A 15,083-nucleotide genomic window follows, 5' to 3' on the forward strand; every position below is an offset into this window, starting at 1 on the left:
AGAGAAATGAATGTTCACTGCTCTCTGCACACACAGTCCCGGGATGGGGAGTAGTGAGTATTCAGGCAGCTGCCCTTCGGCTTCCGGCAGCGCATGACGTCCCTGCCATATGCTGCTTACAAGCATAAAGCAGCTGCTGGCAAAGGAGCAGGACGCTGTGAGGGAGCGCTGGGAAGGTAAGTATAATTTTTTTTTCTAGGTTTTCTGATGGGGCCCTGGATACCAGGATGGGGGTGGGGGCCATAGGCGTGGAATCCAGTGAATATTAATTTCTCTTTAGCAGTGGGCACAGGAGTTAGCAGAAGCCGGCTCCTGCCTCTGTGACTCACTGCTCCGCCAATGCCGCTTCACCACCTCAGCCTGTACATCCAGACTATAAGACGCAACCCCCATTTCACTCCACATTTTTGGAGGAAAAAAGTGCGTCTTATAGTCCTAAAAGTATGGTAATACTGGTGGATAAAACAAAACTGAACACAATATCTTTACAGCTGTCTATATATCATAGGGGAGATCTCAGGACACCTTCTCTCCACCTACCTGATGATCCTGAGGAACATCTAGATTTTCTTGTTTACAATCCTGTGGAAGGAGAGAATGGGGACATCTCTCTGGTGTTGTCCTCCTAAAGGATAGAACTGGAGGAAACACATACAGGGACTGAATTCATTCTTTACATATGGATAATTATAGGCTGTGTGTATTTAGTTCTGTCTATTACCTGGTGATGTGAGGGGCTGGGAAACTGCCATCATAACGTCCTGGAACAGATCTTTGTGTTCTTCTAAATACTCCCACTCCTCCATGGAGAAATAGACGGCGACATCCTGACACCTTATAGGAACCTGACACATACAATGATACCGTCATCCCCCTGTTCCCTTCATTGCGCTACTATATAATGTCCCAGCATCCCCAGCAGTGTCACCTCTCCAGTCAGCAACTCAATCATCTTGTAGGCGAGTTCTAGGATCTTCGGGTCATGGATATCCTCATGTATCAGGGGGTGAGGTGGAGGTTCCATGATTGGGCTCAGGGTTCTTCCCCATCCCTCAGGTACAGGGTCCTGACAACGCTCACTAGAGGTCTTCTTCACTACTGTGTAGTCCTGGTTATGGAGAGACACATTAATAAATCTCACTACAGACATTTCCAGAGTCCTCACCTCTCCAGTTCTGTCCATCTGTTATTCCCACAGATAAGAATGATGTAATGTGATGTCATATGAATCTCTCACCTCTCCAGTAAGCCAGAGGAGGATCTCTAGGTTAAGTTGCAATAGCCTCTCCGCCATTTTGTTCTTGTCCATATCCAACCTTGATGGGTAAATCAGAATAACTGTCTAAGTATAGAAGATCTCCGCTGAGAGGATTCAATATCGAGGGGACCTTAATATGAAGAAGATGAGACCGATGTAACATCATAAAGAATCCCATGTAATAATACAAATACTGGAGATGATAAGAGGAAACGTATGAGGAGATATAATTTGAGGATGCTATATTATCTAGTCTAGTATGGCTTGGGATATCAGTTGAATTGCTGACCAAGTCATCTCCTCCATGCTCCAAATCACTGGCTTAGATAGCAATAGGTATCTCTAATTTTTTGAAACTGACAAGGAAATATAGAGACTGGCGGAGGACTCAAGCAGTGGTGACACAGGAGTAGTGTGGAGTCATTAATGTGATATTATCTTTACTAATTTACTACATTGTTTTTTTTTCCTGACTTCTACTATAAAACCTACTGTACATACGTTAGTCCACACATCAAACAAAAACAAAATAAAAGTTCATGAGCCAACAGCTATGTAGAAAATCACAATCTTTTATAGGTAAAATAAGTCTAGGTCCAAAAGATGAATATATCAGTTTTTTATTGCGTAATCCACAGTCCACCCCCGGAGGAAGGCAGGACTGGCGCTATTCCAGAAGAGAGGACACTTATGGTGTGTCTCTACTTCACAGCACTGTTATTACTATTGTTATATATACAGCTAACAAAGAAATCCCCTAAAATATAAATATCTATTAATACATTTAAAAACAACCCAAAACTATACGAGATATAGAAAAACAAACAATGGTGAGTAAATATGTTGGCTAATATCTGTAGACAGAGGAGATAGATGCCCAGCCAGGGTGGATTTGATTTAAATCTAACTGATTTAAATCACGATTTAAATCACTAGTCAGTAAGGCTTGATTTAAATCAGTGATTTAAATCAAAGTTTCTACCTAACTGAATTTGACTCCGCAGAGGTCCCAGCCTCTTCTTCACGGCAAAAATTTTACAACATGAACAGAGTTGAGAAAAAGACCTTAATCCTATTGTTCTACAAACCTATGAATACAGAATCAACCCCTTCAGTGCCAAGTCCAATAAGTTAGACAATATGTTTCTGATTGTTTGGAGTGGAATAGATCTGCACAACACAAGAAGAATGTGAATCTAAGTGTGAGGAGGAGGAAGGGCAAGCAGACAAGAAAATGAAAGTGAAACTTTGAGCACAATACTGCAGCATAGCCACAGACAGACAAGTCTGGATCTGTTTGTGTGATCTGAGGTTTATTACATTCTTTCCTTATAATGGCAGCAGGCCGTAAAAGAGACCCAGTTTGGGAATATTTTAATGAAGCTCCTTCGCCTATCGGTAAGGCAGGCATGCATGCAAAATGCAAACGATGCAACAAAGAGATGCAAGGCCTGGTGGCGCGAATGAGGCAACATCATGAGAAGTGCGGTGATGAAGAAGAGGCTGGGACCTCTGCGGAGTCAAATTCAGTATTGAGAACTGCGTAAGTAAAGCGAGCGTCTGTGATAATATAGGAGAGAAACTGCCCACTAATCCTACAGAAACCTCTGGAAGAGCATGGCATTGTTAATGTTACACATATACAGCCTTTATTCTACTGAGTTAAACAACTCAGCTTTATCTCATGATGGAAGAACCTTTGGATGGTAAAATATTTTCCACAAAAAGCAGATTAAAAAAAAACAAACATTGATTTTTATCCACCCTGTGCCCAGCTGATAATGTGTATTGCTGAAGGCTTTTTTACATTCTATGAAAAGCTAATCTCAAAGAATGAATGTGAATTTATGGAACCCAATTGTCCCCATTCCCACTTTTTATGCTCTCCATTAAGTTCACAAAGGGTTAGACCCACTCAGAGGACGACAAAACCTAAGTTATACCCTACTAAAAGTACCGTATTTTTCGGATTATAAGACACTTTCTCCCCAAACATTTTGGGGGAAAATGGGGGTGTGTCTTATAATTCGGATATACCTTACCTGCCGCTGTGGAGCAGGGTCCCACGGTCACTGCTGGAGGAGGCAAAAGTAACGCGTTGCTTCAGGCCGCAGGCTGGGATAAGGGGGTCTTTAGAGGTGGGACACTGGGGATGTTCAGTGGTGCGTGGGACCCGCCGACATTTTGTGAAAGCCCGGAGGCCCTGTACTTCCATGGCTTACATTGCGGTGGACTCCAGGAAAATGGCTGCCGGGGCAGCGCATACACAGATGGAAATCTCGGCACCAAGTTCTCGGGAGATGAGATCTCAGTGCCAAGATCTCCACATGCGCCACCCCCAGCAGCCATTTTCCAGGAGTCCTCCGCAATATAAACCATGAGAGTACGGGGGCTCTGGGCTTTAACAAAATGTCAGCGGAGCCCCTACACCACCAAACACCCATAGCGTTGCACATCCGAACACCCCTTCCTCCTAGTCTGGGGTCCGCAGCATCGCCCCACTCCTGCCTCCACCAGCACTGACCCTGGGACCCCGCTTCACAGCAGCCACCACCCCCGGTAAGCAATAAGACGCATGGATAGTAAGAAGCACCACCATTTTTTTTTTTTTTAAAAGGTTTTTTTTCCTATTTTTCTCCTCAAAATTTGGGGTGCGCCTTATAATCCGGTTTGTCTTATAAACTAAAATACGGTAAGTAAAATGCGAAAGTGCATATAAATAACATAGGGTACTTACTAAATACTGTTTTTGATTAAAAATAAAAACGTAAAAGCCATGTATGCTTTAGGTTCTTGCACTCAGTGCACCCAAGGGTGAGGCCTCACTTTCTTTGAGCTGGACATTACATTTATATAGCTTCCCATTGCTGGGGGGCCATACTTGGGCCCCGGCCCTGCTTGACACCTATTGACATTGAGGTCATTTTTGACAAATCCTCAAAAGAATCTTCATTGTGAATAATGATTAAGAGTTTATCAAACGCTGAGCTTCTGTACACATACTGATCTGGGTGACAGCGTATATTACTAGAGGTTAGGACCATCATGACAGCGTACACCTTGGTTTTGATGACATGGCTTTTAGGCTTTTTTAATCAAAAACAGAGTTTACTAAGTACCGTATGTTATTTATATGCACTTTTGCTTTTTACTTACTTATAGTAGGGAATATGATCATGTAGTTTCTATCTTAGGTTTTGTCTGTGTGATAGCCAGGGTGAACATGCTCCTACACGTTGTATACCAACTTGTACTCCAGTTCATTTCTTTTGGTTTTGCTGCACTTGGAGGAAACCTGTAGTGTCAGGAGTAAATTCCATGAGTCAGTACATAGGGATTTAAATAAACAAGATACTCTGCCCCTTTGTCACTTCGATGCCTTCATATGTCAGGGATACAGATAATCTCTTGGTGAAATTAGATGGTATGGTCATAGAGAACAATACTATTTGGCTTTCACAGATGTAGAGGCACAATATAGCAGTATTCCCCATGAAGAAGGGATCATGGTGGCTAATTATTTTCTTAAATCCAGAACCATACAATGTAGTGACATAACCAATTTCTTCCCAAATTACTTTGATTTAGCCTTACCCATAACTATTTCCTATTTAATGGGAAGATATTCCACCAGATCAGAGGGACCGTGATGGGGGGTTCCTGTGCCTGTCTTATTAAAATCTACTTCTGGGCTGGTGGGAGGAAATGGTAATCTTCCAGGAGGAGTTTGATGGAACTCCAAGATAATGTCCTGGGTCATATACATAGACGAAGTGTTCATTTTTATGGTCTATATCTGCTATAGGTTCCAATTCATTTATTACATACCCAAATATGAACAAGTTCAGAAGATGGCTCTATTGAACTTCCAGTTATGTGCAGTGCACCTTTGAAGCAGGGAAGTGTACACTTGGCTACAGAGGCACAGTGATGCTGCTGACATGAGCGAAGTACAAATGGGAGATTTGGATGAGCTGGTGATGACACCGACATGTGAAACTTACACTATGGTTCAAAAGTTTAGGGTCACCCAGACAATTTTGTGTTTTCCATGAAAATTCATTCTTTTATTAATCAAATGAGTTGCCAAATGAATTGAAAATCTAGTCCAGACATTGACAAGGTTCAAATAAAGGATTTCTATTTGAAACAATAATTTTCTCCTTCAAACTTTGCTTTTGTCAAAGAATGCTCCCTTTGCAGCAATTACAGCATTGCAGACCTTTGGCATTCTAGAAGTGAATTTGCTGAGGTAATCTGGAGATATTTCACCCCATGCTTCCAGATACCCCTCCCAGAAGTTGGTTTGGCTTGATGAGCACTTTTTGAGTACCATACGGTCAAGCTGCTCCCACAACAGCTCAATGGGGTTGAGATCTGGTGACCGCGCTGGCCACTCCATTACAGATAGAATACCAGCTGCCTGCTTCTTCCCTAATTAGTTCTTGCATAATTTGGAGGTGTGCTTTGGGTCATTGTCCTGTTGTAGGATGAATTTGGCTCCAATCAAGCGCTGTCCACAGGGTATGGCATGGCGTTGCAAAATAGAGTGATAGCATTCCTTATTCAAAATCCCTTTTACCTTGTACAAATCTCCCACTTTACCAGCACCAAAGCAACCCCAGACCATCACATTACCTCCACCATGCTTGACAGATGGCGTCAGGCACTCTCCCAGCATATTTTCAGTTGTTCTGCATCTCACAAATGTTCTTCTGTGTGATTCAAACACCTCAAACTTGGATTCATCTGTCCATAACTTTGTTTCCAATCTTCCTCTGTCCAATGTCTGTGTTCTTTTGCCCATATTAATCTTTTCCTTTTATTAGCTAGTCTCAGATATTGCTTTTTCTTTGCCACTCTGCCCTGAAGGCCAGCATCCCGGAGTCGCCTCTTCACTGTAGACGTTGACACTGGCGTTTTGCGTGTACTATTTAATGAAGCTGCCAGTTGAGGACCTGTGAGGCATCGATTTCTCAAACTGCAGACTCTAATGTATTTGTCTTGTTGCTCAGTTGTGCAGTGGGGCCTCCCACTTCTCTTTCTACTCTGCTTAGAGCCTGTTTGTGTTCTCCTCTGAAGGGAGTAGAACACACCGTTGAAGGAAATCTTCAGTTTCTTGGCAATTTCTCGCATGGAATAGGCTTCATTTCTAAGAACAATAAAAAACCAGAAACACATGGGCTACTTGCACATTGAACAAGTCTGTAGGAACCTGTACACACCACCAAAAAACTTGAAAACACAAAAGAGCACAGTGAGGTCAAAAATACTCTGCTGTAAAAAAAACAATCACAGTAATAAGAAAGTGCTTGTCAAAAGATGGAAAAAACAGGGTATAAAGTTGATACTTTTTTTTGCATCAGATAGGATTTATATACATTAGATAGGACTGCTCTATAAGGGTATACCTTTACGTTTGGTGGAGCAGCTTAGTATACATTTTTTTGCAAAAAAATGTATCAACTAAATACCCTGTTTTTTCCATCTTTTGACAAGCACTTGCTTATTACTGTGATTTTTTTTTACAACAGAGTATTTTTGACCTCACTGTGCTCTTTTGTGTTTCCAAGTTTTTTGGTGGTGTAAACAGGATCCTACAGACTTGTTCAATGTGCAAGTAGCCCATGTGTTTCTGGTTCTATAATTGTTCTCTTGTTTTTACAAGACTGGGGAGTCCACCACTCCTCTGTGGGTCATTTGCATTTAGCTGTTCCATCCAGCATGTCCACATGGATATTCCTTCTCTGAACCCTGCTTATACAGGTATTATACAGATGATCAGGTTTTAAATACATCAGATAGGGATTATATACATTAGATAGGACTGCTCTATAAGGGTATACCTTGACGGTTGGTGGAGCAGCTTAGTATACATTTTTTTGCAAAAAAACGTATCAACTAAATACCCTGTTTTTTTCCATCTTATGACAAGCACTTGCTTATTACTGTGATTTTTTTTACAAGAGTATTTTTGACCTCACTGTGCTCTTTTGTGTTTTCATTTCTAAGAACAAGAATAGACTGTCGAGTTTCACATGAAAGTTCTTTTTTTCTTGCCATTTTCAGAGTTTAATGGAACCAACAAATGTAATGGAGCAAAAAAGGGGAGAAGTGTAGGACTGCTCCAGTATGAGATTGCCGTGAAGAGGCGGGGTGGCTCAAAGAATTGATCAATTGTTTGCTAAATGTCTCATTTTGATAATACAGTTAGAAATTAATATGTGCATTTGCACTTTATGTATTGCGTCTTAACCTTAGGCTGCGCTGGCTTCTCCCCTTTTTTGCTCTGTTATTGGTAAGTGGCTGACCACCACTGTTGCCGTGCGCCGCGCCTGGTTATGTGCGCCATTCTTTCTGTGTCTCAGTGATTGATAGGCTGCTGTACACACACATAGCAGCCCTGCCCTGCCTCAGGCTTTGTTTAATTATGCACCTATTCCTCAGCCTGTCTCACTCTTCATCTGTGGCTCTGGATGGGCAGTGTGTGCACTTTATGTATTGCGTCTTAACCTTAGGCTGCGCTGGCTTCTCCCCTTTTTTGCTCAACAAATGTAATGCTCCAGATTCTCAACTAGCTCAAAGGAAGGTCAGATTTATAGGTTCTCTAATCAGCCAAACTGTTTTCAGCTGTGCTAACATACTTGCACAAGGGTTTTCAAGGTTATTCTAACCATCCATTAGCCTTCTAACACAGTTAGCAAACAAAAAGTAGCATAAGAACACAGGAGTGATGGTTGTTGGAAATGGGCCTCTATACACCTACGAAGATATTGCATTACAAACCAGACGTTTGCAGCTAGAATAGTCATTTACCACATTAACAATATAAAGAGTGTATTTCTGATTCATTTAATGTTAGCTTCATTGGAAAAAAATGTGCTTTTCTTTCAAAAATAAGGAAATTTCTAAGTGACCATAAACTTTTGAACGGTAGTGTATGTTATCACACCCACAGGGATGTGATGACATGGAAAGATGGCCGACTAGTCTGGAGAAACCAACACCTCATCTACTAGTCAGAAAGGAATTAGCATAGGAAAAGCAGAGCTTATAAATGTTTTTATAAACATTAACCCCTTAGTGACAGAGCCAATTTGGTACTTAATGACCAGGCCAATTTTTGCAATTCTGACCACTGTCACTTTATGAGGTTATAACTCTGGAACGCTTCAATGGATCCCGCTGATTCTGAGACTGTTTTTTCGTGACATATTGTACTTCATGTTAGTGGTAACATTTCTTCGATATTACTTGCGATTATTTATGAAAAGAACGGAAATATGGCGAAAATTTTTAAAATTTTGCAATTTTCAAACTTTGTATTTTTATGCCCTTAAATCAGAGAGATATGTCATGAAAAATAGTTAATAAATAACATTTCCCACATGTCTACTTTACATCAGCACAATTTTGTAAGCAAATTTTTTTTTTGTTAGGGAGTTATAAGGGTTAAAAGTTGACCAGCAATTTCTCATTTTTACAACACCATTTTTTTTTTAGGGACCACATCACATTTGAAGTCATTTTGAGGGGTCTATATGATAGAAAATAATGAAGTGTGACACCATTCTAAAAACTACACCCCTCAAGGTTCTCAAAACCACATTCAAGAAGTTTATTAACCCTTTACGTGCTTCACAGGAACTGAAACAATGTGGAAGGAAAAAATGAACATTTAACTTTTTTTTGCAAACATCTTAATTCAAAACCATTTTTTTTATTTTCACAAGTGTAAAAACAGAAATGTAACCATAAATTTTGTTATGCAATTTCTCCTGAATACGCCAATACCCCATATGTGGGGGTAAACCACTTTTTGGGCGCACCGCAGAACTTAGAAGTGAAGGAGCGCCGTTTGACTTTTTCAATGCAGAATTGGCTGGAATTGAGATCGGACACCATGTCACATTTAGAGAGCCCCTGATGTACCTAAACAGTGGAAACTCCCCACAAGTGACACCATTTTGGAAACTAGACCCCTTAAGGAACTTATCTAGATGTGTGGTGAGCACTTTGAACCCCCAAGTGCTTCACAGAAGTTTATAACGTAGAGCCGTGAAAATAAAAAAATCGCTTTTGTTTACACAAAAATGATCTTTTCGCCCACAAATTCTTATTTTCACAAGGGTAACAGGAGAAATTAGACCACAAAAGTTGTTGTGCAATTTCTCCTGAGTACGCTGATACCCAATATGTGGGGGTAAACAACTGTTAAGGCGCACCGCAGAGCTTGGAAGAGAAGGAGTGCCGTTTTACTTTTTCAATGTAGAATTGGCTGGAATTGAGATTGGACGCCATGTCGCGTTTGGAGAGCCCCTGATGTGCCTAAACAGTGGAAACCCCCCACAAGTGACACCATTTTGGAAACTAGACCCCCCATGGAACTTATTTAGATGTGTGGTGAGAACCTTGAATGCCCAAGTGCTTCACAGAAGTTTATAATGCAGAGCCGTGAAAATAAAAAATATTTTTTTTTTCCACAAAAAAGATTTTTTAGCCACCAAATTTTTATTTTCACAAGGGTAATAAGAGAAATTGGACTGCAATAGTTGTTGTCCAATTTATCCCGAGTACGCTGATGCGCCATATGTGGGGGTAAACCACTGTTTGGGCGCACGGCAGAGCTCGGAAGGGAAGGAGCGCCTTTTTGGAATGCAGACTTTGATAGAATGGTCTGTGGGCATTATGTTGCGATTGCAGAGCCCCTGATGTACCTAAACTGTAGTAACCCCCCACAAGTGACCCCATTTTGGAAACTAGACCCCCCAAGGAACTTATCTAGATGTGTGGTGAGAACTTTGAATGCCCAAGTGCTTCACAGAAGTTTAGAATGCAGAGTCGTGAAAATAAAAAATATTTTTTTTTCACAAAAAAGATTTTGTAGCCCCCAAGTTTTTATTTTCACAAGGGTAACAAGAGAAATTGGACCCCAGAAGTTGTTGTCCAATTTATCCCGAGTACGCTGATGCCCCATATGTGGGGGTAACCCACTGTTTGGGCGCACGGCAGAGCTCAGAAGGGAGGGAGCACCATTTGACGTTTTGAGCCCAAAATTGGCTGTCGTGTTTGGAGACCCCCTGATGTACCTAAACAGTGGAAACCCCCCAATTCTAGCTCCAACCCTAACCCCAACACACCCCTAACCCTAATCCCAACCTCATCCATAATCCTAATCACTAACCCTAACCATAATCACAACCCTTACCCCAAAACAACCCTAATGTCAACCCTAACCATAACCCTAATCAAAACCCTAAATCCAACACACCCCTAATCCTAATCTCAACCCTAACCTCAAACCTAACCCTAATCCCAATACACCCCTAATCACAACCCTAACCTTAACCCTAATCCCAAACCTAACCCTAATCCCAAGCGTAACCCTAATGCCAATCCTAACCCTAATACCAACCCTAATCCAAACCCTAACCCTAATCCCAGCTCTAACCCTAACTTTAGCCCCAACCCTAGCCCTAACTTTAGCCCCAACCCTAACCCTCGCCCTAGGGCTACTTTCACACTTGCGTCGTTTGGCATTCCGTCGCAATCCGTCGTTTTGGACAAGAAACGGATCCTGCAAATGTGCCCGCAGGATTGCGTTTTTTGCCCATAGACTTGTATTGCCGACGGATCGTGACGGATGGCCACACGTCGCGTCCGTCGTGCACTGGATCAGTTGTGTTTTGGCGGAGCGTCGGCACAAAAAAACGTTCAATGAAACGTTTTTTTGTACGTCGCATCCGCCATTTCTGACCGCGCATGCGTGGCCGTAACTCCGCCCCCTCCTCCCCAGGACATAGATTGGGCAGCGGATGTGTTGAAAAACTACAGCTGCTGCCCACGTTGTGCACAATTTTCACAACGTGTGTCGGTATGTCGGGCCGACGCATTGCGACGGCCCCGTACCGACGTAAGTGTGAAAGAAGCCTAACCCTAAGTTTAGCCCCAACCCTAACCCTAAATTTAGCCCCAACCCTAACCCTAAATTTAGCCCCAACCCTAACCCTAAATTTAGCCCCAACCCTAGCCCTAACCCTAGCCCTACCCCTAACCTAACCCTACCCCTAACCCTACCCCTAACCCTAACCTAACCCTACCCCTACCCCTAACCTAACCCTACCCCTAACCCTACCCCTAACCCTAACCTAACCCTAACCTAACCCTAACCCTACCCCTAACCCTAACCCTACCCCTAACCCTAATTTTAGCCCCAACTGCTGTTCTCCTGCCGGCCGGCAGATGGAGACAGATGGCGGGCGCACTGGGCATGCGTCCGCCATGTTCTGCTGCCGGCAGCCAGGAGGAGCAGCAAGACGATCCAGGGACCTAGGTGAGTATGCTACGGTCTCCGAATCCCCCTATTTCTCTGTCCTCTGATGTGCGATCACATCAGAGGACAGAGAATTACACTTTACTTTTTTTTTTTTGCGGTCACCGGTAAACAGTTAGTTACCGGCGATCGCAAAACAGGGGTCGGTAATACCGACCCCGATCGTGCTCTTTGGGGGTCTCGGCTACCCCCGGCAGCCGAGACCCCAAATATTCTCCCGGTGCCGGCCGGCGGGCGCACTGCGCATGCGCCCGCCATTTTGAAGATGGCGGCGCCCACCGGGAGACACGAGGAGCATCGGGGGAGCTAGGTGAGTATTGGGGGGCCACCTTGGACCCCTTTTCTCTGTCCTCCGATGTGCGATCACATCAAAGGACAGAGAAATTAAAAAGAGATCGCTTTTTTTTTTTTTTTTTTTTTGCGATCGCCGGTAAACGGTTAATTACCGGCGATCGCAAATGCGGGGTGGGTTAAAAAACCCCCGAATCATGTTCTCTGGGGTCTCGGCTACCCTCGGCAGCCGAGACCCCGGAGAAAATCGGCCTCTGGGGGGCGCTATGGACTTTTTCCACAGCGCCGTTAATTAACGGCGCTGTGGTTTAAGTACCCTTAGCGGCCGCCGTTAAAAGGCGTATCGGCGGTCGCTAAGGGGTTAATTAAACTGAATAACATTATACAGGGCTGGTTAGGGAGGGAATTTAGTCATAAGTATGTGACTGCTGCTGGTGTTGGAGGCAATGGGCGACCCGACAGGTTCCAAGAGAAAAATAAATATCACAGTTTTAGCAAAAGAGAAAGAACATTCTCCATTCTTGATGAGGACAGGGAGAAGACATCTTCTATATATCTGAGGTAACTGAGAGACAACATCTAATATTGTATCTGAGGCAGAAAGACAGAGACAGAGAGCCTCCTCCATTATATCTGGGACACAGAGAGGGGGAGTCATGTGTTCCCCATAGACACGTCCCAATATATCACCATGACAGCCGGGGCCTAACAATGGGGTCATTAAATTATAAAGAGAAAACAACAAGGTAAAATCCAGCTACATTCACTAAAGAGAAAAAGTTCTACTGCTGGGATAATCTGTCCCCAGAATGTCTCCATTACATGTACAGCTTCTCCCGCAGATAACAGCCCCTCATACATCTATAGCACCGGCCCCGGGGCCACATCTCCAGCCCTGGGAAACTGATCCAGGAGGTCGGTGCTGTGTCCCGGGGGCATCTGTATCTGCACCAGGAGTGGGGGAAGGGAGGAGTTATTTATTAGGAGGTGGGTGACATATTATGGGGAGCAACTTGTAGTGTCATAATGTGTGGGGGGGATGGCGGTACTGGGGGAACATTATACTGCGTGTGGGGGGATGGCGGTACTGGGGGAACATTATACTGTGTGTGTGGGGGGATGGCGGTAATGGGGGAACATTATACTGTGTGCGGGGATGGCGGTACTGGGGGAGCATTATACTGTGTGGGGAGATGGCGGTACTGTGGGTACATTATACTGTGTGGGGGATGGCGGTACTGTGGGAACATTATACGGTGTGTGCGTGGGGATAACGGTACAGGGGGAACATTATACTGTATGCGTGGGGGATGGTGGTACTGTGGGTACATTATACTGTGTGGGGGATGGCGGAACTGTGGGAACATTATACTGTGTGGGGGGGATAGCGGTACTGGGGGAACATTATACTGTGTGGGGGGGTGGCGGTACTAGGGGAACATTATATTGTGTGGGGGGTGGCGGTACTGGGGGAGCATTATACTGTGTGGGGGGGTGGCGGTACTGGGGGAACATTATACTGTGTGCGGGGGGATGGCGGTACTGGGGAAGCATTATACCGTGTGTGGGGGATGGCGGTACTGGGGGAACATTATACTGTGTACGGGGGGATGGCGGTACTGTGGGAACATTATACTGTGTGGGGGGATGGCGGTACTGGGGGAACATTATACTGTGTGTGGGGGGATGGCGGTACTGGGGGAACACTATACTGTGGGGGATGGCGGTACTGGGGGAACATTATACTGTGTGCGGGGGATGGCGGTACTGTGGGAACATTATACTGTGTGTGGGGGGATGGCGGTACTGTGGGAACATTATACTGTGTGTGGGGGGATGGCGGTACTGGGGGAACATTATACTGTGTGTGGGGAGATGGTGGTACTGGGGGAACATTATACTATGTGTGGGGATGCCGGTACTGTGGGAACATTATACTGTGTGGGGGGGATGGCGGTACTGGGGGAACATTATACTCTGTGTGGGGGGATGGCGGTACTGTGGGAACATTATACTATGTGTTGGGATGCCGGTACTGTGGGAACATTATACTGTGTGGGGGGGGGATGGCGGTACTGTGGGAACATTATACTGTGTGTGGGGGGATGGCGGTACTGTGGGAACATTATACTGTGTGTGGGGGGATGGCGGTACTGGGGGAACATTATACTGTGTGTGGGGAGATGGTGGTACTGGGGGAACATTATACTATGTCTGTGGGGGATGGCGGTACTGTGGGTACATTATACTGTGTGTGTGGGGGATGGCGGTACTGTGGGTACATTATACTGTGTGGGGAGATGGTGGTACTGTGGGAACATTATACTGTGTGGGGGGATGGCGGTACTGTGGGAACATTATACTGTGTGGTTAGATGGTGGTACTGTGGGAACATTATACTGTGTGGGGGGGGAGCAGAGGGGGCACAGTACTAGGCGAGGATTATGTGTCTCCTTAGTTGGGTCGTATCTATCAGAGGGGAATAAAAACGTTATTTTTATAAAATGACAACAAAAAACATCTAAACAGTGTCAGCACTGAAGGGGTTACTGCCCCCCCAGTAATGAGGAATCTCCAGCACCTACCTCCACCTGTAGAGCCGCACACCACATATATGGCTGCTCTGTGAGCACAGGACCTGTGATGAGGTCACAGGAGGGGAGGAGTCAGGGGTCACATGATCAGGGGCCTCAGTGTATGCAGGACTCTGCTGTGCTGGTTGTCATGGTGCTGGATGAGGGAAGTTTATGTGTGGGGTCAGGAGGGGTTTACAGTGTGGATGCAGCAGAGCCGTGTGTGTATGATGTGTGCGGAGCGGAGCCGTGTGTGTACGAGGTGTACGGAGCAGAGCCGTGTGTGTAAGAGGTGTACAGAGCTGAGCCGTGTGTGTACGAGGTGTACGGAGCAGAGCCGCGTGTGTACGAGGTGTACGGAGCGGAGCCGCGTGTGTACGAGGTGTACGGAGCTGAGCCGCGTGAGTACGAGGTGTACGGAGCTGAGCCGTGTGTGTACGAGGTGTACAGAGCGGAGCCGCGTGTGTACGAGGTGTACAGAGCGGAGCCGCGTGTGTACGAGGTGTACGGAGCTGAGCCGTGTGTGTACGAGGTGTACAGAGCGGAGCCGCGTGTGTACGAGGTGTACAGAGCTGAGTCACGTGTGTACGAGGTGTACGGTGCGGAGCCGCGTGTGTACGAGGTGTAC

General features: G+C 44.9%; 1 protein-coding gene across 1 annotated transcript in view; it reads right to left on the reverse strand.

Annotated features, from left to right (window-relative positions):
- The window catches only part of LOC138663781 (zinc finger protein 271-like), a 41,962-nt gene extending 27,438 nt beyond the window's left edge, over positions 1 to 14,524 (reverse strand). The window contains exons 1-5 of the mRNA XM_069750114.1: positions 14,468 to 14,524; positions 1,238 to 1,388; positions 929 to 1,108; positions 722 to 845; positions 541 to 638 (exon numbers count right to left, since the gene is read on the reverse strand). Coding sequence (XP_069606215.1) covers positions 541 to 638; positions 722 to 845; positions 929 to 1,108; positions 1,238 to 1,309 — 474 coding nt within the window. The 5' untranslated portion in view covers positions 1,310 to 1,388; positions 14,468 to 14,524. The remainder of the gene's footprint in view (positions 1 to 540; positions 639 to 721; positions 846 to 928; positions 1,109 to 1,237; positions 1,389 to 14,467) is intronic.
- Between the last annotated feature and the right edge of the window lie 559 nt (positions 14,525 to 15,083).

Source organism: Ranitomeya imitator, chromosome 2 (genome assembly GCF_032444005.1).
Source record: "Ranitomeya imitator isolate aRanImi1 chromosome 2, aRanImi1.pri, whole genome shotgun sequence".
In the NCBI taxonomy this organism is placed as follows: domain Eukaryota; kingdom Metazoa; phylum Chordata; class Amphibia; order Anura; family Dendrobatidae; genus Ranitomeya; species Ranitomeya imitator.